This window comes from Saccopteryx bilineata, chromosome 2, assembly GCF_036850765.1.
Source record: "Saccopteryx bilineata isolate mSacBil1 chromosome 2, mSacBil1_pri_phased_curated, whole genome shotgun sequence".
Taxonomy (NCBI): domain Eukaryota; kingdom Metazoa; phylum Chordata; class Mammalia; order Chiroptera; family Emballonuridae; genus Saccopteryx; species Saccopteryx bilineata.
The window spans coordinates 249043545-249070230 of NC_089491.1; the positions used below are offsets into that span (position 1 = coordinate 249043545).

At 47.2% G+C, this 26686-nt stretch overlaps 1 protein-coding gene across 1 annotated transcript in view; it reads left to right on the forward strand.

The window, feature by feature from the left end:
• PI4KA (phosphatidylinositol 4-kinase alpha) overlaps window positions 1-26686 on the forward strand; it is a 130424-nt gene that overhangs the window by 89396 nt on the left and 14342 nt on the right. Inside the window, exons 24-42 of the mRNA XM_066259944.1 lie at window positions 1927-1997; window positions 2080-2204; window positions 3170-3251; window positions 3497-3580; window positions 4694-4783; window positions 7027-7146; window positions 8564-8656; window positions 9747-9903; window positions 10153-10280; window positions 15560-15718; window positions 16021-16172; window positions 18653-18760; window positions 19375-19502; window positions 20883-21002; window positions 21165-21244; window positions 21351-21544; window positions 23961-24051; window positions 24408-24575; window positions 25720-25773. Coding sequence (XP_066116041.1) covers window positions 1927-1997; window positions 2080-2204; window positions 3170-3251; window positions 3497-3580; window positions 4694-4783; window positions 7027-7146; window positions 8564-8656; window positions 9747-9903; window positions 10153-10280; window positions 15560-15718; window positions 16021-16172; window positions 18653-18760; window positions 19375-19502; window positions 20883-21002; window positions 21165-21244; window positions 21351-21544; window positions 23961-24051; window positions 24408-24575; window positions 25720-25773 — 2204 coding nt within the window. The remainder of the gene's footprint in view (window positions 1-1926; window positions 1998-2079; window positions 2205-3169; window positions 3252-3496; window positions 3581-4693; window positions 4784-7026; window positions 7147-8563; window positions 8657-9746; window positions 9904-10152; window positions 10281-15559; window positions 15719-16020; window positions 16173-18652; window positions 18761-19374; window positions 19503-20882; window positions 21003-21164; window positions 21245-21350; window positions 21545-23960; window positions 24052-24407; window positions 24576-25719; window positions 25774-26686) is intronic.

The following is a 26686-nucleotide window of genomic DNA, read 5'->3' on the forward strand; positions in this document are numbered from 1 at the left end:
AGAAAGCAATCAATGAACAACTAGGAAGTCGCAATGCGCAACGAGAAACTGATGATTGATGCTTCTCATCTCTCTCTGTTCCTGTCTGTCCCTGTCTATCTCTGCCTCTGTAAAAAAAAAAATAAAAATAAAAATAAAAATAAAAATAAAAATGGGAAAGAAGGGGCAAACATTCCTCACAGACTTCCAATTACTAAAAGTAGAAAGATTGAGAAACACAGCTAATCCTGATGAGAAGCACAGTAATTGCTCATTGAACCCACTGAGGTGCTAAATTAGTGGGCGAAATTTTAAAGAGAAGTGGGATATCTGCATAACCTAAAAGTACTTTCCCAAAAAGTATTTCTCAGTAGGAGATACTGATTTCACACACACCCTGATATGATACAAGTAGAAGGGCACTTAACCTCTGTGCTCTTTTTCCTGAAGCCTCGTAACTTTAGTCTAATCATGAATGAGCATCAAACAAATTGAGGGACCTCCTACAAAATACCTGTGCTGTTTAGAAGTGTCAAGGTCATAGACAAGAACAACTTTTTTTTTTTTTTTTTTTTTTTTTTTACAGAGACAGAGTCAGAGAGAGGGATAGGGACAGACAGGATAGGAAGAGAGATGAGAAGCATCAATCACCAGTTTTTGTTGCGACACCTTAGTTGTTTATTGATTGCTTTCTCATATGTGCCTTGACCACTGGCCTTCAGCAGACCGAGTGACCCCTTGCTTGAGCCAGCGACCTTGGGTCCAAGCTGGTAAGCCTTGCTCAAGCCAGATGAGCCCACACTCAAGCTGGTGACCTCAGGGGTCTTGAACCTGGGTCCTCCACATCCCAGTCCGGTGCTCTATGCACTGCACCACCGCCTGGTCAGGCAACAAGAACAGACTGAAGTCAGCACAGATTGGGGGTGACCAGGAGACCTGAGTAAATACCACATGACATCCTAGATTGGATCCTGGAACAGAAAACAGATCACAGTGGGAAGACGGGAGAAAGTCAAAGCCTTGAGTTTAGGAAATAGTAGCTTATCAGTGTCCAATTCTTAGTTTTAACAAATACAATGTTAGTATCGGGAGGCTAAGTGAAGGGTGTGGCAGGGGTAGTCAACCTTTTTATACCTACCGCCCACTTTTGTATCTCTGTTAGTAGTAAAATTTTCTAACTGCCCACCAGTTCCACAGTAATGGTGATTTATAAAGTAGGGAAGTAACTTTACTTTATAAAATTTATAAAGCAGAGTTACAGCAAGTTAAAGCATATAATAATAATTACTTACTAAATACTTTTTTTTTTTACCAAGTACTTTATGTTGGATTTTTGCTAAGTTTGGCAGAATAAATCTTTATAAAACAACCTACTACAGTTAAGTCTATCTTTTTATTTATTTATTTATTAATTTTCTTTTTTTAATGGGGCGACATCAATAAATCAGGATACATATATTCAAAGATAACATGTCCAGGTTATCCTGTCGTTCAATTATGTTGCATACCCATCACCCAAAGTCAGATTGTCCTCTGTCACCTTCTATCTAGTTTTCTTTGTGCCCCTCCCCCTCCCCCTTTCCCTCTCCCTCTCCCCCCTCCCCCCTCCCCCCGTAACCACCACACTCTTATCAATGTCTCTTAGTTTCACTTTTATGTCCCACCTACGTATGGAATAATGCAGTTCCTGTTTTTTTCTGATTTACTAATTTCACTTCGTATAATGTTATCAAGGTGTCTATCTTTTTATACTTTGGTTGCTCCACTACCACCCACTATGAAAGCTACAATGCCCACTAGTGGACGGTAAGGACCAGGTTGACTACCATGGTGTATGGGAACTCCTGAGTAAGTCTAAAATGATGTCCAAACAAAATATTTTAAAGTAGCTGGGATAGGTCCCTTTCTGTTGATGCTGCTGACCGTGGATATCCCTTCTTGTTTCAGGGATGATGCAGTGTGTGATTGCCGTCACAGACAAAGTATTTGATGCCTTCCTGAACATGATGGCAGATAAAGTAAGCCTTGTCAGAGAGCCAGCACATGTCTGCAGGGACACACAGAGGGTGCCTGATATACCTGTCTCTTCTGATTCTCTAGGCAAAGACCAAGGAGAATGAGGAGGAGCTGGAGCGGCATGCGCAGTTTCTCCTGGTGAACTTCAACCACATTCACAAGAGGATCCGGAGGGTGGCGGACAAGTACCTGTCTGGTCTGGTGGATAAGTACGCTCATTTTCGTTTTAATGCTCTGTGTGTATGTACACATATACTTGTGTGTAAACTTTAAATTTGGAAGGCAGAGAAGGATCATCATTACCTTATCAGTCTAGGAAAAAAAGGTCAGAATTAAAACTTTTTTTTTTGGACAGAGACAGAAAGAGTCAGAGAGAAAGGGACAGATAGGGACAGACAGACAGAAAGGGAGAGAGATGAGAAGCATCAAGTCTTTGTTGTGGCACCTTAGTTGTTCATTGATTGCTTTCTCATATGTGCCTTGACTGGGGGTCTACAGCAGAGGAAGGGACTGTTTGCTCAAGCCAGTGACCTTGGGCTTCAAGCCAGCAACAATGGGATCATGTCTATGATCCCACGCTCAAGCTGGTAAGCCCGTGCTCAAGCCGGCGACCTCGGGGTTTTGAACCTGGGTCCTCCTCATTGCAGTCTGATGCTCTCTCTCCATTGCACCATCGCCTGGCCAGGCAGAATTAAAACTTTTAAAGAACAATGCAGCCTCCCCCAGAATGCTGGTGAGTGCACTGCAGTCACTACAAGTCACAGCCATACAGTCTGCTCCCCTCGGCCCTGGGGCTCCTCATTCAGGAGTAGCTTCTCCTTACCCCAAGCTGTCATGCACGTACTGCCATTTTCTATTTGTGCCATGATGTGGAAATACCGTAAAAGAGGAGGATCATCACATGGGGGATCAAGGAGTGCAGCTTGGCCATTGCATGATCAAGATAGCCAGGTTGGAAGGTCACTTGGGCCTGTGTCTGGCCCTGAGGAATGGGACTGGCAGGAGCCTGAGAGCATTTCTAACTGGGTGTCCTGCCTTGGAAGCCTCCTGACCTCCTCAGACCCTCAGCTGGGTAGCCAGAGGTGGGACTCCCAGCCTATTGAGGCTATGCTTTAAGGAATGTGGGTGCCCTGGGATTTGGCTCCTGGGTCCTGAGAGGTCACTCTTGGTGCAGGTTTCCCCACTTGCTGTGGAGCGGGACGGTGCTGAAGACCATGCTGGACATCCTCCAGACCCTGTCACTGTCGCTGAGTGCAGTAAGTGTCCCTGCCCACCATACGCTGAGCCTAATTTATGTCATAGGTCACTTAATTGAGGGTAGGGAGCCCAAATCCTACTCTGGCCTTTCCTAGGAAGCCACAGCAAGTTTGGGATCCCGTTGGAGACAGGACAGGTTGGGGGAAGGGAGGCAAATGCTCTGCTGCCCAACATCCCTGGAAGCACAGCTTGGCAGAAACAGTTTGGGGAAGGTTATTGAAGAGGGAGTCCTGTTGTCTTTCAGGATATTCACAAGGACCAGCCTTACTACAACATCCCTGACGCCCCCTATCGGATCACTGTTCCTGACACATACGAAGCTCGAGAGGTAGGCCCAGAGCAGTCTCTTTCTTAAGGGATATTTCACTGCTATCTCCTGTATCTGTTATGGCCTGTGTGTTCTGCACATTATGTCTGTCATTCAGTCTCCAGCAGTTTGAAGTATGAGCAGTATGGGGCCTATCCAGCAGTTGCCAGGATCACACAGTATGAATGGGTACCAGTTCACTCCCAGGTCTCTCTGCCACTTGGCTGTGCTGACACAGCTCTTTTCTTGGTTCAGCTGCCAAACAGGTTTTCACCTACCTGACAGTTTATAACATCTCAAAGCTATATGAGTAAGCATAACTTTAAGATGAACTTCACTGCTCTGACATCTGATTTAGAGCCCTCACTGGGGCAGATTGAAGCCCAGCTCAGACCAGAGCTCCCCCAGGCTGGGATTGGTCAAACTCCAATCTCCGGGCCTCCCAGCCAAACCAGCTGCCAACAGGTAGTTTCCCTTACGCAGTAATGAGGCCCCTGTGATGGCTTTTACCTCCTTGGACCTTCGTTATTTTCAGTTACTAACTCAGGACATACGTTGCACAGTGGCTATGTGATGCACTGTGAGTGTGGGCTCTGCCACACAGCCTTATGCAAGAATTACAGACCAGGATATGTGCAGGCTCCCTGTAGCCAGGAGCCTTAGTGTTAGAACACAGCCCCTCTATGAGTTTGCTAGGGCTGCCATAACCAAAAATCACAGACTGAGGGACTTAAATAACAGACGTATTTTCACAGTTTTATGGAGGCTGAAAGTCTGAGATCAAGGTGTTGGCAGTAGAGGTGTCTTCTGAATCTCTCTCCTTGGCTCGTAGATGGCTGTCTTCCCCGTGTTCTCACATGTTCATCCCTCTGTGCATGACTATGTCTTCATCTGCTCTTCTTATAAGGACATCAGCCCTATTGGATTATGACCTGCCCTACTGACCCCATTTTAATTTAATCACTTCCTTAAACACCCTGTCCCCAATTACAATTACATTCTGAAGTGCTGTGGATTAGAACATCAACATGGATTTGGGAGGCACAATTAGGTCATAACTATCCACAGTTTACTGGTGGCAGTCCTCTGACAACCCACATACACTGACCTTGGGTTGATCACACCCTCTTTCAGAGCATCGTGAAGGACTTTGCTGCCCGCTGTGGAATGATCCTACAGGAGGCCATGAAGTGGGCGCCGACAGTTACCAAGTCCCACCTACAGGTACTATTGAAATCATAAAAAAAAAACAAAAAAAAAACAACACTTGATAAGCTTTTTCAAATCATCCAAAGATCTAAAGAACTTGACACAAACTCAATTCAAAAATACCAGTGTGAATAAACATAGACCAAAACCATTAGTTTAGTGCCTGAGAGTAATAGCAGCCTCAGAAAATGATCTGTATTAGCAGCGCCTTAGGGGGTGAGTGTGCTATTTTGAGAGTGAGGAGGGCAGGTGCAATCGGATCTGCGGTCAGGTGGGCCCAGGGAAACAGAGCATGTACACCAGGTGAGGTGCTGGGTCTGTGGCAGGACTTGGGGCTGCTTGCAAGATGTGTGAGGAAGGCGTGCTGAGTTGGGAGGTCTGGCAGACCAGAAGCAGCAGCAGTCTGAGGGTGGGATGCAGGACTAGAGTGAGGATCTCGAAGCAGAGTTAGGACCCATGTCCATTAGAGCTCCATCTGGGCTGCATGTGTAGCCCACTATACATGAGTCCTTTCAGACCAAAGCAGTAGCTTCTAAATGCAAATGACTACAAGATGAGCCACTGCTCTGAGGATGGTCAAGCAGAGAAGAAATGATGCCACAGTGTGTAAAAGGGAAGAATCACCTTAAAAGGGATCAAAGTTAAGAAAAATGCCATTAGAAGTTAGGCTAACAAAAAGCAGGTGAGTCAAGAGGAGCTTGTGAAGTTGACCTTGGTAACACTTGCCAAGATAAAGCTAGTTCCAGAGATTTACATGAGCTAGTTCCAGAGATTTACATGTGTGGAATTGAGGTAGGGCAGAACAGCTAGCTCCAAGAGCCTTGGAGGCTGTTTGGAATTGCATTTTGCAAGAACCCATGGATTCTGCCTAGGTTCCCTATAAAGTTCCTCCTTCCTCAAAGGTGTTGGAGCAGTGGCAGTAAAGATCGGGGGAATGAAAAAGTTGGAGTCCTATATAGGGCAAGCTTACCAGCTAAACTGGACAAAACTTGGCCTTGTAATTAAGCCACTTCTGTAACTTGATGACATGGCACCATCTAGTACGTATACTATATGCTATTATATAGTATACTATTATATATTCAATAGTATGTATACTATATACTATTCTACAGACTGGCAATTTTTCAAACTGTTCATATTTGGGAAGTTTCTGATTTCTTTCGGTTCATGTAGAAGAAAGAGACCTTAGATCCTAAGGCTGCAGTCTATAGAGGGGGAAGCTTCCTTTTCATTCCTAAAAGGGCTCATAGGACAAAAAGGAATCAATAGAGAGAGGTATTTATTGTTCGAGGCCTGGCCTAAAAAGGAAGTGGAAAATGAAAAACTTGAAATGCCTACCATTTCCCTCCTTGGCCCTCTGTGTCCCTTCCCCTGCACATCCAGTCTGTCTGAATCTACACCTCACCTGCCTTCCATCTCTCACTGCCTGGCCTCACCATCCCTGCCCCCACCCCACCCCCGGGTTTCCTGCCTGTAGCCTCAGCCCACCGTAGACAGTCCTCCATACAGCCCAGTTTCATTAGCAAATCTGTTCAATATCTCCTTGCTACATGTGCTCATTAGCCACTTCCCATCACCGTGGATCCATTGTTGGGTTTCTGGAGCTCCAGAAATTCTCTGAAACCATTGGCACACTTTTGTGTATAAATGCTCATGTGCATTTTCCTGAGGGGAGTTAACATGGTTTTCAGTAAACTGCTTTGCCCAGCACACAGGCCTTTCAAACCTGGCAGGTCTGGCTTGCCCCCTGCCTTCTTGCCCCTTGTACTTGCCACTTCTACAGTGTATACCCCCAGGGATACCCAGAACAGGAGTCCCCCCCTCACACCTCCGGGGTCTGTCAGCTGTGCCCCTTGCCACCAGCCTCAGGCACTTTCTCTGCTGTCCTACTGTCCAGCACACTGCCCTTCATAGCAGGGCTGCTCAGCAGTGTAACTGCCTGCATGTTGATAGCAGGACCAGGGCTCTGCAGCTCTTTCCCCAGCACTTGGCAAATAGCAGATGCTTACAAGGATGAGCTAAGGAATCAGTGGTCCTTTCATTTACTGTGTGTCAGCTGCTCCAGGACTGGCTTCATCCTTGTTCACACTGAAGCAGCAACTAGTCAAAGAGGGGCTCTCACACACTGAGGGTCCCACAGTAGTCAGGAGGGGACAGGCCCGGCACTGGAACCAGTGTTTGCTTCACTACCTCATACTACGTTTTATAAAGTGTTATTTTTACCTGAAAGTAAAATAGCATTTTCCCTGTTTCAGGAATATCTAAACAAACATCAGAACTGGGTGTCGGGACTGTCTCAGCACACGGGTCTGGCTATGGCCACCGAGAGCATTCTTCACTTTGCTGGCTACAACAAACAGAACACGACTCTTGGGGTATGTGATGAGAGCCAGTATGGGGGAAAGGGCCAGAACTAATATGTAGCGCTTTTTTTTTTATTGTTTTTTTCTAGAGAGACAGGAAGGGAGAGAGACAGAGAGAAGCATTCATTTGTTATTCCATTTAGTTGTGCATTCATTGGTCTGTTCTTGTGTATGTCCTGACCAGGGTTCTAACCCATAATCTTGGTATTTTAGTACAATGCCCTAACCAACTGAACTAACCGACTGAACTGAGCACCTGATTTGTAGCTTTTTATGAAAGCTACCTGGGCACCTGCAGGCTGCCTGTATGAGGGTGCTCAAAGTGTCTATCAATAGTTTGGAATCTTTTGAAAGATATCCAGGTTCAGAGAACAGCTGGTCTGTAAAGCAGACATTTTCTTACTATGCTTCTGTTTGAAAATTTGGATTGATGAAGATCTAAGCTTGATTCATTAACCAAGTCGGATTTCGATTTCTACAAATCCACATCCATGAGGAAGGAAACTGATCTCAGATATAATCAGCAACATTTTATAGTCACATTGATTTGAAATGCTGGACAATTTCCTTATGGTCCTGTATTCAGCACATGCTGAACTGCAGCACATGTCTTCAGCTTCATCTCATTCTGCTCGAAATTAATTTAGAGAGCAGCACATCTACTAAGTATTTTCTGAGTTAAATTAGAGCCTAGGATCAAAGCAGGGGATTGGAAAGGGTTATCTGGCTGGCATCATTGCACTTTAGTGTCTCTCAGCCTCAGCACTCAGTGCATGGCCTCTGTGTGCTCCTTTGGAGATTCTTAATTTTCTCGGGGTGGTGGGGGCTGCCTGCCTGTCTTTTAAGGATGTGGTATGGTGGGGGTACAGCAGATGAGCACCAGGGAGGGAGGGAAGCAAGACCACCCTATGACCTCGGGAGGAAGGGAGGAGCTCATTAGCAGAGCCAGAGGAAGCCAATGTCTGTTAACCTCATGACACCATCGGAGCGCTCACCTAGAAGTACCTAGAGCAGTCACATGCATTTTCTCTGAAGACATCAACATCTGAGACACAGGCAGCAGAGACCAGGATGTCACCTTCAAGTCCTTCCTGCCCTGGCAGGACCAAGTGGCATTGGCTCAGCTCCCCAACCTGGGTTTCTCCACCAATCTGAGGACACAGAAGCCAGAAGCAGGGTTCACAGACTAAAAATGCATGTGACAACTTGTAGTCTTTCCCTAGACTCTAGCCAGCTGACTTGTGAGAGATTGATTTTGCCAAAAAGACTTAAACATTCCTCAGGAAATTAGGTTTTGGTTAGGTTTTCCCTTTTCTGTTGTTAAAGACAAAAGGATACTTGACTTCTTAATTGGACATAGGTTTAGCATGGTGAACAAAGGGAAGGCACCTTGCGATGGTCCGAAGTAGTTATTGGTATTTGTCTGTAGGCAGTTCAGCTCACCGAGCGCCCAGCCTGTGTGAAGAAAGATTACTCCAACTTCATGGCATCTCTGAATCTGCGCAACCGCTATGCGGGCGAGGTACTTCTGCCCCTGTGTCCAAGGCCCTTCTAAGTATCCTCTTGTTCTGATGTAAGTCAGCTCCTTCCCAAAAGAAGATGAACAGAAGTCTGGTGAATATGGAACTCACTCATTTTAGGTGGACTTGAAGGCATGAGGTGCTGGGACCATCAACACAGTCTGGAGCATTTATAACAGTTGCTTACCACACTGGCTACACTGAAGCATTCTGTTTTTTATGGCTTTTTTTTTAAGTGGTAGCAAACATTCACGAGTGCCATATGTTATCTGGGGTAGTCGGTGAGGTGTACATACTATTATTCCAATTTTACAGATAAAGATACTGAGGCTCCCAAGACTAAGTAACTTGCCAGAGTCACCCAGGCAAAGCAGGATTAGGAACCACACCTGACCACCATGAGAGCTTTAGTCCACCACACCACAGTTTATCAGCCTGGCAGGTCACATCACCTCTCAGCCCCGGTTCCTCATTCATAAAACACAGACAATAGCCTACACCATTTCAGAAGTCCCTAAAAGTCCCTGGGTGGCTCACCTTCCCCAAGGGCTCTGCAACTTGCTTCTAGCAGTCACTCTTCTCATCAGCCAGGCCGTGGGACTCCAGCATTCCCAGTCACTTGGAATTGTTCTGAGGGCCTTTTCCACATATTTTGAATTCCCAGTGGTGGTGGGAAGTCTATACTTGGGGGCAGAAATGATGTATAACTTTGAAAATAGTGAGGCTGATTTTGTTGAGTCACTGATTGAATCTGAAGGAACTTGATTCAATCCATGTTCTTGAGGCCCTACGTGAGTCAGACCCCAGGCTCAGTGCTGGAATACACAGATACCAAGACCATGTCCCTCTTCTCAAGGACCACCTAGAATGGTGGGAATAATACCACACATTTCTAAAAGAGAATTTCCCAAAAAGCTGTGAGCAGTGGTAGCATCACTGATATGAGCCTGTCACTCTCTGTATGCATAAGCTCTAGTTTGGGACAGTGAAGCATCCTTCAGTTCTGCTTTGAGTGTGGTTAGGTGGATGCTGAGACCTCACCCATGTGCCTGAATTATGTGCGCCTCTGCTGACATGGCGTGCTTCTTGTAGGTGTATGGAATGATTCGGTTCTCCAATGCCACAGGCCAGCTATCTGACCTGAACAAAATGATGGTCCAGGAGCTGACCACAGCGCTAGACCTCAGTAATCCTCAGCAGTACACACAGGCCATGTTCAAACTAACAGCGATGCTCATCAGCATTAAAGGTAAGGGACCAGACACAGACCTCTGGGCTTGTTTATAAACAAATATTGGCCTTCATCATCCTTAGTGAACTGGAGTTCTGGCTGAAGATAGAGCTGGAGCTCCCCCAGTAGAGATCTCTGTGGTCTCTCCAGAAGTTGGAAGTAAATAAGAGGCCATTGTTGGCCTACCTGGTGCTAACTTGCTGGCTTGGGAAGGCCAAGATTTCAGCCTATGTTCAAGGTATCTGAACAGTGTATGTTTGGTTCCAGATTGTGACCCACAACTCCTCCATCATTTGTGTTGGGGTCCTCTTCGAATGTTCAATGAGCATGGCATGGAGACTGCCCTGGCATGCTGGGAGTGGCTGTTGGCTGGCAAGAACGGAGTGGAAGTGCCGGTAGGATACTGATGGTAGTCTGCTCAGGGGATGGGGCAGGGCGAGAGATTTAGGGAGCTTGTCCTGGCTCTTCAACTGATGAGCTTAGAGACCCCTGGCAGGCCTCTAACCCTCAGAGCCTCAGTCTCCTTATGTGCTGGAGTGTGATATTAATGCCTGATCACAGGACTGTGACCAGGGAAGATAGTTAATAGCATCCCAGTGGTGCCTAGAAGCTGTTATTTTTTTCAAAACTCAGTAGGCGGAGCCATTTCTCTAAGATTGGAACACCTATCAACATTTAATGGGATTGGGAATGATGTTTATTCACAAGGATACTTCTCTTGGCCTGCTAATTTTGGGAGGAGCAAGCCTTCCTTGTGTCCATATTTCTGAAGTTGCTACTAGAGGGGGGGCCACAGAGAAGGTCATATATGCCCTTTCCACTGAATGAACACCTAAGAAGCATTTTATTTTTCAAAGATCCTGTTAATTTTCACAGTGAATTTGACATGTTTTTTTCTGTGCTTTTTAAGATCAATTAAGTGGTTGAAAATGATGTTTTGGGGTTTTTTTGGTCTCCTGAAGGAAATTGGAGTATTTCCAAAGATGGAGTTAGAATGCTCCAGGCAGGTGGTAGTGGCAGTAATCATAATACTTCACATTGTTTCAAAACTGCATGGAGTTTGTGTAGCATACCATGCAGAATTTGGGAAGATGTTTTGCTTCAGTTGGTTTTTATGGGAGTTGTCTAGAAAGAAGAGGCACTTGCCCCAGCCTCTCAGAAGAAGTCAGCTGGGGCCCTGGGCTAACTAGTGATTCTTGGACCCTTTGTAGATGGTGGAACTAAGGGGGACACTGGGTTCTCAGCCTGGTCTGCTCTGCTCTCAGCAGAGAGTGTACAGAAGGGCCTGTAGGAGTCACACTGCAGCCTGCAGGATTCTGACTCCAGAGCAGTGTTCCTTGTTTGTATAATGAGAATAATAACAAGGGCACTTATGGCATGGGGTTTTTGTGAAGAGTAAAGGACTAATTCACATCATGAGCCAGGAACAGTACCCAGCGTGTAATGAACAACCAGTAAATGCTAACTGCTGTTGTTACTGCCAGGCAGAGGAGTCTTCAGTAACAGCTCTATAGCATTACCATTATATGGACCCGTTTTCTTCCTGTCATCCTTTACGTTTTGTTTTATTTTACTACTACATGGTGTACACTTGATAATATATTTTTCTAAAAGTCAAAAACCTTTGAAGAAATTAAGAAAAGGACATTTTAAAGGCTTTATCCATTTATTCAGATATTTTCCATTTCTCCTGCTCTTTTATGGATCCAAATTTGCAAGTATTCTCTTCAAACCAAAGAACTTCTTTGGCATTTTCTGTAATGCAGATCTTCTGAAAATAAATTCTCTCCGGTGTAATTCACCTTCATTTTTTACATATCTGGATATTTTTCCTGGATCTAGGATCCTAGGTTGACAGTTTTTGTTTTGTTTTTGTTGACTGCGATGTGCCTAGGTATGGTTTTCTGTGTATTATTTGTTGGGATTCATTAAGCTTAGTAAATTTAGAAATTTGGGTTTTTTTAATCAAACTTGGAAATTTTCAGGTCAATATTCCTTTCAGAAAATGTTTTTCCCCATTTTCTCTTCTCATTTGGGTATTCCAGTTACACATATATTAAAATATTGGAGCCTGACCGGGTGGTGGTGCAGTAGATAGAGCATTGGACTGGGATGTGGAGGACCCAGGTTCGAGACCCCGAGGTTGCCAGCTTGAGCGCGAGCTCATCTGGTTTGAGCAAAGCTCACCAGCTTGGACCCAAGGTCGCTGGCTTGAGTAAGGGGATACTCAGTCTGCTGAAGGCCCTCGGTCAAGGCACATATGAGAAAGCAATCAGTGAACAACTAAGGTGTCGTAACGAAAAACTAATGATTGGTGTTTCTCATCTCTCTCCATTCCTGTCTGTCTGTCCCTATCTATCCCTCTCTCTGTCACTGTAAAAAAAAAAAAAAAGAAAGAATATTGGAGACTTGACATTATCTCACAGGTCATTACATTCTCTTCATTTTCATTTTTCCCATGCGTTTCATTTCAGTTCATTCTAATTCACTGATATTTTCTTTTGCCTTATTTATTATGTTATTAAACCATCTTATATATTCTTTTTTTTTTTTCAGTAGAAGGACAGACAGGAAGGGAAAGAGATGAGAAGCATCAATTTGTAGTTGCATCACCTCAGTTGTTCATTGTTTGCTTTCTCATATGTGTCTTGACCAGGGTGCTCAAGCTGAGCCAGTGACCTTTGGGCTCAAGCTGGAGACCTCAGGGTTTTGAACCTGAGTCCTCAGCATCCCAGACCAATGCTCTATCCACTACACCACTGCCTGGTCAGGCTGGGTTTTTGTTGTTTTTTTGTTTTGTTGTTGTTGTTGTTTTTTAAACTATATATTATCCAGATCTTTCTTACTGTTTGCTCAGGATTGAAGGTCATCTGTTTCTTCTCACTCCCCATCTCTGCCTCTGGGAGGACCTGCTGTCCAGGCCCAGCAGCACCCCAGAGGCCTTTCTGCTTTTATTTCTGTTTCTTTTGTATTGCTGCATTCTGGGTTTTAAGCTTTTCTATTATAAAAACTATACTCATTATGGAGAAGTTGGAAGATAATGAAGAAACAAAAATCATCTATAACCCCAACTTCAGAGGCAATCACTAATGCTGTCTTGATATCTTTTGCATTCATGGGGGATAAAGAGCTAGCGAGCTTATTGATCTCATTTTAGTAGGAGGACACATCTCGTGAGGGTCTGGGGCCTTTATTTCACTAAGGTAGATAAGAACTCTGATCCCTTGGTATGGGGCTCAAAATCATGACTCAGAACTAATGAACTGGGCCCATACTGGCCTCTGCCTATATCCCAATCTCTGTAAATGCCAGTGTAGTTCTTCCTCCTGCTCAGATAAATTCTTACAGCCAGCTCTGACTTCCTTTTTCACACTCCCCACAAATAAATGATCCTCAGCCAATCCTGTCAGATTTACCTTTTACCAGAAGCTGACCACTTTCCACATCCCAACTGCTGTCTCCTGACCTTAGCCTCCTTCGCCCCTCTCCTAGACTAGGGGGACAGCCTCCCTGCTTCCCCAGCACCCTTCTCCCCCTTCTCCATGTGCAGTCAGAGTGAGTAAGTAAAACATGGATTTAGCCTGACCAGGTGGTGGCGCAGTGGATAGAGCATCAGACTGGGATGCAGAGGACCCAGGTTCGAGACCCCAAGGTTGCCAGCTTGAACGCAGGCTCATCTGGTTTGAGCAAAAGCCCACCAGCTTGAACCCAAGGTCATTGGCTCTAGCAAGGGGTTACTTGGTCTGCTGAAGGCCCGCGGTCAAGGCACATATGAGAAAGCAATCAATGAACAACTAAGGTATTACAATGCACAACAAAAAACTAATAATTGATGCTTCTCATCCCTCTCCATTCCTGTCTGTCTGTCCCTGTCTATCCCTCTCTCTGACTCACTGTCTCTGTAAAAAATAAATAAAAAAACACACACACACAAAAAAAACATGGGTTTAATCAGGTCTCTCCCATGCCCCAGACCTGTCAGTGCCATCCTGTGCTCATGTAGAGTAGAAGGCAGACTGGTCTCTATGACCTGCAAGACCCCTCTGCCTCCTCAACTCCATCCCCATCTGCTCCCCTTTCTTTCCCCACTGTATGCACACTGGGGTCCCTGCTGTCTCTGCCATCCAGGCGTGCTCCAGCTTTAGGCTGTTTTTCTCAGATGCCCACATACTTTTCTCCCATGTGTCCTCCAGGATTTGTCTTAGCTGTCCCCTGCCTTTCTTCTCCATATGGCTTCTGTACTTCCAGGCAGAATGGAGAGCAGAGGGCCAAGCCAAGCACTACTGTCATGCCCTTCCCCAGGGTCTCACTCACATGATTCCCATTTGCTCATTAGTGCTATTAAAAACCTATGGTTGCAGCCCTGGCCGGTTGGCTCAGCGGTAGAGCGTCGGCCTGGCGTGCAGAAGTCCCGGGTTCAATTCCCGGCCAGGGCACACAGGAGAAGCGTTCATTTGCTTCTCCACCCCTCCCCCTCTCCTTCCTCTCTGTCTCTCTTTTCCCCTCCCACAGCTGAGGCTCCATTGGAGCAGAGATAGCCCAGGCACTGGGGATGGCTCCTTGGCCTCTGCCTCAGGCGCTGGAGTGGCTTTGGTCGCAACAGAGCGATGCCCCGGAGGGGCAGAGCATCGCCCCCTGGTGGACAGAGCATCGCCCCTGTTGGGCGTGCCGGGTGGATTCCGGTCGGGCGCATGCCGGAGTCTGTCTGACTGTCTCTCCCCGTTTCCAGCTTCAGAAAAATACAAAACAAACAAACAAACAAAAAAAAAACCTATGGTTGCCCCAACCAACAGAGGCCTGGATGAGTGTTTGTGACTGGTCACTTGGACACCCACACAAAACTGTAAGAAAGGAGGAGGAAATAAATACTGAGCAGAGACCTAGGCACCAAGCTTCAGTTGCCACCACTCTGCAGGTGGGTCTGGATGCCCTTGAAAGAGCTGCCTGGTGTTATCAGACAACCAACAGGGGAGGCTATTCCCCTGCAGAATCCATTGCCCAGCCTGATGGAGGTTGCAGGCTCCACTCACCTCCCAGAGTTATTCCTCAGCCTGGTTAGTGGCATGCAGGCATTGTGCAATGTCCATGTGGGGTGGAGAAAAGGAAGTGTGTTCTAGAGGCAGAATCCAGTTCTGCCCTTGCTGGTTCAGAGGCCTTCCTGCCATCACAAAGCATTCCTGGCTACCAGCATATAGAGCATGGCCTGGCTTCTCGGTTAAAAAAAAGGGGGGGGCTAAGAATTGGGATCATAAGTGATCTTTATTTATTGTGTGTGTGTGTGTGAGACAGAGACAGAGAGAGACAGAAACAGGGACAGACAAGTACAGACAGGAAGGGAGAGAGATGAGAGCATCAGTTCCTCATTGCAGCACCTTAGTTGTTCATTGATTGTTTTCTCATATGTGCCTTGCTCAAGGATCTGCAGCAGACCAAGTGACCCCTCGCTCAAGCTGGTGACCTCGGGGTCTCGAACCTGGGCCTCCGTGTCCCAGTCTGATGCTCTATCCTCTGCGCCACCGCCTGGTTAGGTGGTGATCTTTATTTTTTACTTATACTTCCCTTGGTTTTCTAAACTTTGTTCAGTGAGCACCTATTCCTTTTAGAATTAAAAATAATAATAAGTGAACACTTCTCTGTGCTTTATGTTGAGCTAACAACAGTCGTGTACTTGCAGTTTATGCGGGAGATGGCAGGGGCCTGGCAGATGACAGTGGAGCAGAAGTTCGGCCTTTTTTCTGCGGAGATAAAGGAAGCAGACCCCCTAGCAGCATCAGAAGCAAGTCAGCCCAAACCCTGCGCCCCCGAAGTGACCCCTCACTACATCTGGATTGACGTATGTGCCTGGGCCCTACTGCCTACCAAGCTTAGCTGTGCTCTGCCTCTCTAACTCCAGTAGTGGGAGCTCCCTCGGGAGCCCATGGCCTGGTGAGCAGACAGCTCCAGGGTTAAGATTGTCTTACCTGGGAGGCATTGGCTGTTCCAGCCTTCTACCCAGGCCCCTGCCAGTCTCTCCCTGCTTCCCTCAGACCAATACCTGCTCTCCTGAGCGCAGAGCTCTTCCACAGCTGGCTGAACTGGCTCCAGGGATGGGCCAGCCAGGCACCTGCAAGGCAGCATATTGTCCTTTCCTCTCAGTTCCTGGTGCAGCGGTTCGAGATTGCCAAGTACTGCAGCTCTGACCAAGTGGAGATCTTCTCCAGCCTGCTGCAGCGCTCCATGTCCCTGAACATTGGTGGAGCCAAGGGGAGCATGAACCGGCACGTGGCAGCCATTGGGCCTCGCTTCAAGTGAGGGACTCTCCTCCTTTTGTTGGGGGGCTAAGTTGCTGGTGTTGTGGGCCCTCTCCTTGGGGATTTCCCGTGGTTGGTCATTTATTCACCATAAACTGACTGGCCCACAGCACCCTTCAGGGCTGGGAAGTCAGGCATTATTCTGTCCACAGCAGGGGAGTATCCAGGAAGCTAATCTACTCAGGGACCTTGGGTGGCCAAATATTGGGCAGCCTTTCTGAATTGGTTGGGGGTAGGTGGCAGCAAAATTGTGGTGACATAGTGGTAAGTGAAAAATAGCAAGTGGTGTGACAAGCTTAGGCTGGGGTTAGGCAGTGACCTTGGACAAGTCACTTTCCCCCTCTGAGATGTCCACAGAAGATCATGCCAACTGCACACCATGTCCTGTGCTAAATCCCAGACACACGAGGAGGGACACATACTACCCTTTGTGATGTGTGGCTTGGTGGGGGACCCCAAGCCAGGTGCTATGATCAGAAGTGCTCTGGACACAGCAGGAAGGGCCAGCCTGTTGTGTAGAGGGGTCTGAGCTGGGCCTGCAGTTGCCTGGGTGATCAGATGGAGGGAAGGTATGAATCTCCACACTGGGATATGCCATCTCTCCTGCCTGTACCCCTTCCTGCTGCCCACTGGTGATGCCAGCTCTGTCTGCCCTCTTCTCAGCTCCAGACCTGTGTTCTTGCAGCCCATTGGGTGCCGTCTGGGCTGTGATTCTCAAATAACTGCGAGGAAGAAGTAGCTCTTTTGTTCTCTAATTTTAAATCTGCCAGCAACCTATACCTTTAAAAGTGCAATGAAAATGAATTACTAGAAAAGGACCCACATAGCAATGCGAAATTGCTGTAGAAATGATCAGGAGCTCCCTGTCTGTTCCCATACTTAACTTCATCACAGAACAGCACTGTCTGTAGATACTTGTTCAGGATCCCTTACCTGCAGAACCAGGTCCTTTTTGTGAGAGAGACAGGTAGGCAGGCAGACAGACAGGAAGGGAGAGTGATAAGAAGCATCATTTCCTACTTGCATCACTTTATTTGTTCATTGATTCCTTCTTGTACATAGCTTGACAGGAGGATCAGGTCAAGCCAGCAACCTTGGGCTCAAGCCAGCAACCATGGGATCATTTCGATGATCCCATGCTCAAGCTGGTGAAATTTCTTTTTTTTTAACTTGAATTAAATGTTCTCCCTTCAGAGCACTGTAGGTGATGATTGCATCTCAGGAGGTAGCTTGTAGATAGTTTGTTAAACTTAAGCTTATGGCATAAGCATATTAACATCTTGTTCAATTTACTCCAACAAAAGTGAAGGTTTAAGAAGAACCTTTCCGCCCTGGCCAGTTGGCTCAGCGGTAGAGCGTCGGCCTGGCGTGCGGGGGACCCGGGTTCGATTCCCGGCCAGGGCACATAGGAGAAGCGCCCATTTGCTTCTCCACCCCCCCTCCTTCCTCTCTGTCTCTCTCTTCCCCTCCCGCAGCCAAGGCTCCATTGGAGCAAAGATGGCCCGGGCGCTGGGGATGGCTCCTTGGCCTCTGCCCAGGCGCTACAGTGGCTCTGGGCACGGCAGAGCAACGCCTCGGAGGGGCAGAGCATCGCCCCCTGGTGGGCAGAGCGTCGCCCCTGGTGGGCATGCCGGGTGGATCCCGGTCGGGCGCATGCGGGAGTCTGTCTGACTGTCTCTCCCCGTTTCCAGCTTCAGAAAAAAAAAAAAAAAAAGAACCTTTCCACCCTGGCCGGTTGGCTCAGCGGTAGAGCATCGGCCTGGTGTGCAGGAGTCCCGGGTTCGATTCCCTGCCAGGGTACACAGGAGAAGCGCCCATCTGCTTCTCTACCCCTCCCCCTCTCCTTCCTCTCTGTCTCTCTCTTCCCCTCCTGCAGCCAAGGCTCCATTGGAGCAAAGATGGCCCGGGCGCTGGGGATGGCTCTGTGGCCTCTGCCTCAGGCGCTAGAATGGCTCTGGATGCAACAGAGCGACACCCCAGAGGGGCAGAACATCGCCCCCTGGTGGGCATGCCGGGTGGATCCCGGCGGGGCGCATGCGGGAGTCTGTCTGACTGCCTCCCTGTTTCCAGCTTCGGAAAAATGAAGGAAAAAAAAAAAAAAAAAAAAAAAGAAGAAGAAGAACCTTTCCTAGGTGGCGGAGGACAATCTGACTTTGGGTGGTGGGTATGCAACAGAATTGAATGACAGGATAACCTGGACATGTTTTCTTTGAATATATGTACCCTGATTTATTGATGTCACCCCATTAAAATTAATAAAAATTTATTTATTAAAAAAAAGAAGAAGAACCTTTCCTGAGACATTTCAGGTACATGAACCTGTAAACTGTAATCACTTGGCTGATGCTGCAGTCCTGGCAACCTACAGCTCTGTCATTTGGAGCTCAAGGGTCCAGTAGTTTTCAGGGTAGACCCAGACCCCACAGAATTTTGGTCCCAACCACACAGCTTTGACTCAGCCCCTGGTTCTCTCTTAGACTGCTGACCCTGGGGCTGTCCCTCCTGCATGCTGACGTGGTTCTAAATGCAACCATTCGCAACGTGCTTCGTGAGAAGATCTATTCTACTGCCTTTGACTACTTCAGGTATTCTCCCACCCCCAATTTGCACACTGTCCAGTGACAGCCCAGCCCCAGACAATCCCTCTGGTTGTCCTGGATCCCCAGAAGTCACTCACAGGATGAAACAGTTTGCCTGGGTTATGCCAGCATCCTCTTTAAGCAACTCTGACACCCCTGGATTTGAATATCCTCAGCTCTGTGCTGTGTTTCTGTGTGTGTACTTAGCCTCCCTGTGAGATAAATAACAATTCAGTTCAATCGATGTAAGAGATTAAGTGCATCCTTTTAATATGAATGATTATTGCATGAAGAATTGCAAACAGCTGCCTCCTGGGGCTTTGCAAGTGTGAGTGTTGTATGGAAACTGCTGTGGTTTCATACACATCTGCCACAAGCACACTATTCTGCTGAGAGCTGCATATAGTGCTGGGGGTAGTGGTAGAGGTCCTCACAAGGGGCTCTGAGGACATCACACTTTCCCTTGCAGACTCTTGAGATAATTGTGCTGATGACAAGCTTTGGGCTAACCTCTCATTATTCAGATATCACTGGTATCACCTTTTACTGCTTTACAATGTGCTGCCTTCTAGTCCCTGATTCCAGGCATTCAACTCTTATCCCCTTGTGGTTGTTTGAAGTTGTCCCCCGAAGTTCCCTACTCAAGGAGAAAAGAGGCTGCGTGAAGACATAAGCATAATGATTAAATTTTGGACTGCCATGTTCTCAGATAAGAAGTACCTAAACGCCAACCAGCTTGTTCCCCCAGGTGAGAGTTCTGAGCAGTGCAGCTGCTCACGTGTGGTCGGGTGGGGATGGGTCAGGACAGAGGTGTGCAGTGGGCAGCCCTGAAGGAGCCAGGTCAGAAGAGCACTTAGACCCAGCTGAGCCCTGGCCTTGGCCATGTTGGACAGTCACCAAAGGCCCAAAGTCTGCTTGGCCATCACTTCTTCAGCCCCAGCTGAGGAGCATGAATGAGCACAGGAGGCTCTGAGCAGATGTCATCAGCGCAACTTCTCCCAGCACCAGCTCAGTTCATGAGCACCCACTGCATACCTGACAGGCCAGTACTGGTAGGAGACAATCAAACCGGCAGGTGATTTCAACAGGAGGGGATCGTGGGAGCACACCTCAAGTAGAGGTAGAGGCACTTGGCCCACTGGAGTTGGGGACAAGTTTTCTGAAAAACAAGACAGTTTTCTGAAAAAGATTACATGTGAACTGAGTTTCTGAGAACGAATAAGAGCCAGGGTGGAGGGGGCGCATGGTAAGGAAGAGGCACTAAAGTATGTAAGTAAGCAGCAAACCTCTGAAAGCAAACCATGTTCTTGTTTCTCTAAGCATGAGTCAATTACACACCATAAATTAAAAATGAATGGCCTGACCAGGCGGTGGCGCAGTGGATAGAGCGGAGGACCCAGGTTCGAGACCCCAAGGTTGCCAGCTTGAGCGCGGGCTCATCTGGTTTGAGCAAAAGCCCACCAGCTTGAACCCAAGGTCGCTGGCTCCAGCAAGGGGTTACTCGGTCTGCTGAAGGCCCGCGGTCAAGGCACATATGAGAAAGCAATCAATGAACAACTAAGGTGTTGCAACGCGCAATGAAAAACTAATGATTGATGCTTCTCATCTCTCTCCGTTCCTGTCTGTCTGTCCCTGTCTATCCCTCTCTCTGACTCACTCTGTCTCTGTAAAAAAAAAAAAAAAAAAATGGAGTTTCTGCAGCTAGACCCACAGCTGACAACCTGACTGCCAGGAAAAATAAAGAAAAATGAAAAGGCGGGCACAGTGATTTCCTAAGTCAGCTTCCTGGCTCCACTTAGAACAGGGAAACAGCTCTTATCATCTGTCCACACAGGTCCTCAAGTTACTGCCATATTAAAAGATAGCACAGTGCTGGAGATGAGATAACTGCTCTCATTTATCAAGATGATTCCTATATTTGTTTTATTCTACCTGAAAGGCTAGGAGGAAGATATAAATTTTAATAAGCTTTTCATCTAGAATGGTTAAATAAAGAACTTCTGATATGTCTGGGTTAGTTCTGCAAAGCCATCATCAGCCATGTCTCTCCCTTATATTCCACTGATTGCCTTATCGCGGTGAAAATTCAGACACCTCATTCTAGAAGCAATGATGTGTTTGCCCACAGATAACCAAGACACTCGGAGCAATCTGGATATAGCTGTTGGCTCTCGCCAACAGGCCACGCAAGGCTGGATCAACACCTACCCCCTGTCCAGCGGCATGTCAACCATCTCTAAGAAGTCAGGTCAGTTGAAGATTTGCTGGCAGGTTCCTCAAGTCTGAGTTATATCCTGGCAGCTCAGATGGTGGACAGAGCACTGAAAAACAGCTTCCTCAGGGTTCTAGAAACAAAGGGTGGGCCAGTGACCTCCAAGGAACACATATATGGCTCCTCTTTCCTCCTCAGGTATGTCCAAGAAAACCAACCGGGGATCCCAGCTGCACAAATACTACATGAAGCGTAGAACGCTGCTGCTGTCTCTGCTGGTAAGGCACCACCCACCACGTGCCCATAACACCAGGGAGGTGAGGGGAGCAGAGCAGCATGTGGGCATGTGCAGAAGGTGCATCAGCATCTATCTCATCTCTCCAGGCCACTGAGATTGAACGTCTCATCACATGGTACAACCCACTGTCAGCCCCAGAACTGGAGCTGGACCAGACCGCAGAGAACAGCGTGGCCAACTGGAGGTCCAAATACATCAGCTTGAGTGAAAAGCAGTGGAAAGATAATGTGAACCTTGCCTGGAGCATCTCTCCTTACCTGGCCGTGCAGCTGCCAGCCAGGTGGGCCCAGGTCACATTTTCCTGACAGGGGCCTTGTCAGAGGAAGGGGGCCTTAGTAGGGAAGAGTGTGACATGATATCATCAAGGATAGTCGGGGAAGCAATATTAGCTGGCTGGTCACCTGCCCTAGACATTGACCCAGTCCTCCTGTGCAGTTATCACACAGCATAGACTCCTGCCTAGGGTGCCACAGCACACTCGAGCCCAGGAAGGTCACATCAGCACATTCAGGGCCCTCATCTTATTCAAAGAGGCTACTTCAGAGAGTCAACCTGGGAAGAGTTTGGGCTTGTTCCTAAATGTCGTCTTTCAGTGGCAGGCTGCTCAGAGGAGGCAGCCAGGAGCCGAGGGTACTGTGAACTCTCCCATGGAAGCTCGTACAGGGACCAAACTCTTAGATTAATGGAAATCTAAGAGGGACTTCCAGGGCCCTCACATTCAATCCCAACAGAGGAATTGTGTCCCCTGTGTGAATGCTTACAAGATTGGGCCTTTTTTTTTTTCTCTTAATCTAGTAAATTTTATTTTCCCTTTATAACATGTATTTAAGGAAACATCTCACAACCAAGTGGTAATAATATACTCTTTCCACTAATACTTTATAGAATATATATATATATATATATATATATATATATATATATATATATATGTACTTTTCTGAAGTTTGAAGTGGGGAGGCAGTCAGACAGACTCCCACATGCATCCAACCGGGATCCACCTGGCATGCCCACCAGGGGGCGATGCTCTGCCCATCTGGGGCATAGCTCCGCTGTAGCCAGAGCCATTCCAGTACCCGAGGCGGAGGCCACGGAGCCATCCTCAGCGCCTGGGCCAACTTTGTTTCAATGGAAACTTGGCTGCAGGAGGGGAAGAGAGAGACAGAAAGGAAGGAGAGGAGGAAGGGTGGAGAAGCAGATGGGTGCTTCTCCTGTGTACCCTGATTGGGAATCAGACCAGGAACTTCCACATGCCAGGCTGACGCTCTACTGCTGATCCAACCAGCCAGGGCTACTTTATAGAATATTAAAATTATAATATAAATTTTTGCTAATAGCTTCAGAAATCTATAAATTAAGGTTATATAAATCTTCTTGTTAAGGTGAAGCTATACAAATTATAGAAATAAAATTACTTTTGACTAAGTACTACTTTGATAAAGCTAAGTTTATTCATTTTGGTTTTTTACTTTTTCTGCCTAATGAAGAATGTTAGGTATTAAAATGAATAAAAAAATAATATTATATTATTAGCTCTTAACTCAGCAATTTTAACTAACTACCTGATTATTTAACCCATAGTGTTCAAAATGCGGAATTATATCCTCAGGGTTTTTTTTTTGTTTTTTTTTTAAGGGTTCCTGCCCCTTTCAGAGCTTTTATTTTTTATTTTTTTATTTATTTTTTTAATTTATTTATTTTTTTACAGAGGCAGAGATAGACAGGGACAGACAGACAGGAACAGAGAGAGATGAGAAGCATCAATCATCAGTTTCTCCTTGCGCGTTGCGACTTCTTAGTTGTTCATTGATTGCTTTCTCACATGTGCCTTGACCGCGGGCCTTCAGCAGACCGAGTAACCCCCTGCTGGAGCCAGCGACCTTGGGTCCAAGCTGGTGAGCTCTTTGCTCAAGCCAGATGAGCCCGCGCTCAAGCTGGCGACCTCGGGGTCTCGAACCTGGGTCCTTCCGCATCCCAGTCCGACGCTCTATCCACTGCGCCACCACCTGGTCAGGCTATATCCTCAGTTTTTATTTTTTTTGTTTATTTGTTTTTTGTGACAGAGGCAGAGAAGAGAGTCAGAGAGTGGGACAGATAGGGACAGACAAGCGGGAATGGGGAGAGACGAGAAGCATCAATTCTTTTTTTTTTCTTGTTTTTTTTCTGATTTACTTATTTCACTCCGTATAATGTTATCAAGATCCCACCATTTTGTTGTAAGTGATCCAATGTCATCATTTCACAAGATTGGGCTTTCTGATCTTGCTTACTAACAGCTTCCTCCTGGTTTTAATTCAGTCCACTGGATCAGAACCACAGCCTGACAGTATTTATAGAAAGTCTTTCTTGTGTTGGTTTGAGACAGTGACACCTGAAAACTTGTACCAGCCCAGTTGCTAACGGTACCTTCTGGCCTATGGATGGGTCCCTTTGGGGGTCAGGGCAAGGTGGTGTTCTGAAGGCAAGGACTGTAAAGGGAGGCATCCTTTGAATGGGGAGATAGGATAATTCCTGTTTGAGATCTGGCATTTCATCATAGCCAATCATAATTCTATTTATTGTATTAACACTGTGTTCAGTATGTCAGTCATGTAGTATTTACCACTTGGGGTTGATCTGCATCCCTCAGTTCAGGGCTTTCTCTGGCTCCCCTTCTGCTGGTGAGGCCCTCCCACCCATACCCTCTCTGGCTGTAGGTTCAAGAACACAGAAGCCATTGGCAGTGAAGTGACCCGTCTGGTTCGGTTGGACCCAGGAGCTGTTAGTGATGTTCCTGAAGCTATCAAGGTAGCGTAGTGCATGCCAGCGCCTGGGTTCAAAATGCACAAAAACAGAATGGCCTTCAGAAATGCCTGGAATATGACAAAAACCTGGTGACCTCAGTAGTATAATGATTTTTCTAATTTCCTGTGTTTTCCACTCGTATAAAGCATTTGTTGTTTAGAATAGAAAAGTATCAAATGTGCTTCACTCTATTTGAAATTATGCTGTTGCACATACTGCCAGAAGCCTTTTCCACTTTGTTTTGAATGCTTTATAATCATCACTTTTCGGGGCCATCTTTGTGATGTGGGATGGGGCCGAGTATTTTCAGGGGGCCCAGGTACCGCCTGAGGCAGACCATCTCCCTGTTTTCTTCCCAGTTCCTGGTCACCTGGCACACCATTGATGCCGATGCACCTGAGCTCAGCCATGTGCTATGCTGGGCGCCTGCAGACCCACCCACAGGTCTCTCCTACTTCTCTTCCATGTACCCACCGCATCCTCTCACTGCACAGTATGGGGTGAAAGTCCTGCGGTCCTTCCCACCGGTAAGCCCCAATCCTGCTGGAGTTGGCCTTAGTGGTACTATCCAGCAGTGTTTAGGTGGAAAGATGAAAGACAGGCTTTATCTCAGACTCCAACATAACCTGATTAAACCTTTGTCCATTTTAGCACATGTCTTCATTCCTCATTTCTGTTCAATTAGTGATAGAAGATAGATTTTAGTCTAATTCAAGTGTGTCTACTAGTTACAGTTCTTTTTAACTTAAAGTATCTGAGTTTACTTTTTTTTTTTTTTTTTTTTGTATTTTTCTGAAGCTGGAAACAGGGAGAGACAGTCAGACAGACTCCCGCATGCACCCGACCGGGATCCACCCGGCACGCCCACCAGGGGGCGACGCTCTGCCCACCAGGGGGCGATGCTCTGCCCCTTCCGGGGGGGTCACTTTGCTGCGACCAGAGCCACTCTAGCGCCTGGGGCAGAGGCCAAGGAGCCATCCCCAGCGCCCAGGCCATCTTTGCTCCAATGGAGCCTCAGCTGCGGGAGGGGAAGAGAGAGACAGAGAGGAAGGAGAGGGGGAGGGGTGGAGAAGCAGATGGGCGCTTCCCCTGTGTGCCCTGGCCGGGAATCGAACCTGGGACCCCTGCACGCCAGGCCGACGCTCTACCACTGAGCCAACCGGCCAGGGCCAGTATCTGAGTTTAAAAAGGAAGTTTACTTGGGTTTGGTTTCAGTTGTGACTGTGTAGGCTTATTACCCAGTGACCCCACATGGCAGACACAATAACAGGTTCAGTAGAATGTTCCAGGGAGGGCCTGAATTCCTGCGGCTCCAGCACACAGGTTTGCTGTAATGTCAGTCCTATTCCCAAGCAGGTGCCCAGCAGTGAGCGCAGGTGGGCCCTTCTCTCTCTCCTTATAGGCACAGAACATTGTTCCTTTAGCTTTTTCTCACCAATCATGTGTTTTGAGCCATTGGACATTTTCCTTGCTGTCCTCTGGGCTTTCCCAGGTTCTCAGTCCTGCTATAGTCTCCAACAAGGGCAGTATCTTATAGGCTGAGTGACAGCAGGGCCAGTACTAGGTTGGGGAACCTAAGGCATCCATCCATGTTGAGTTGTTCTTACCTTTCCTAGAGGTAACAATTTGACCTCCTTCTCTGGGGTCATGATCACTTCTCCTCATTTTCAGGATGCCATCCTGTTCTACATCCCCCAGATCGTGCAGGCCCTCAGGTATGACAAGGTAAGGCTGTGCCTATGCATGCTGTTCTTTTCTTTACTCTGAGAGCTATTCTGGGCACTCGGGAGGCAACCCTTGACAAGAAGGACATGCTGTCCAGCCCTCATGCCCAGCCTGGTGGGAGCCTATCCCAAGGATTGCAAGCTGTGCAGTGCCTTGAGAGCAGGGCCACTAACCTGTGACCATAGCCAGGAGGCCCTCCGCTCACCCTATAAGGCCCAATCTCACTCTGCAGAGTGAGCAAGTTCTCAGTGTTCTCAGCCATTTGCTCAGATTGGGAAGCCAGGCCTGGGTTCCCCCGCAACCTGCTGGATGGAGTCTCGGCAACTTTCCTAGCTCCCTAAATCCAGCCTCCTCGTCTCTTTAGTGGGCAGTGGTGAGGAAGGTTAGATGAGATGATGTATGTACTAGTTCACAAGGACTGCCATAGCAAAGCACCACAGACTTGGGAGGGATCTTAAGAACAGAAATGTATTTTCTCACCATTCTGGAGGCTGGAAGTCTGAGACTGAGGTGTCTGTTAGCCAGGGTTGTTTCTTCTGAGGCCTCTCTCACTGGCTTTTAGAAGACCTTCTCCCTGTGCTCTCACATGATTGTCCCTCTTTGTGTCTCTTCTGATAAGGACACCAGTCATATTGGATTAGGTCTATCCTGATGACCTTATTTTAGCTTAATCACCTCCTTAAAGGCCCATTTTAAAATACAGTCACATTCTGAAGCACTGGGGGCAGGGAGCACAGTTCAACCTATGACTGTGCCCATGTACAAAAGTTGCCTAGCACAGGGCGTAGCACAGAAAACAACCATGGGGTGACCACAGCCCAGAGTACACATTGCTTGCGCCTCAGGGCAGCGCCTATGTCTGAACATCTGTTTCTTCCCCGATGCTGCCAATCCTACCCCCCTATGCCCTGTG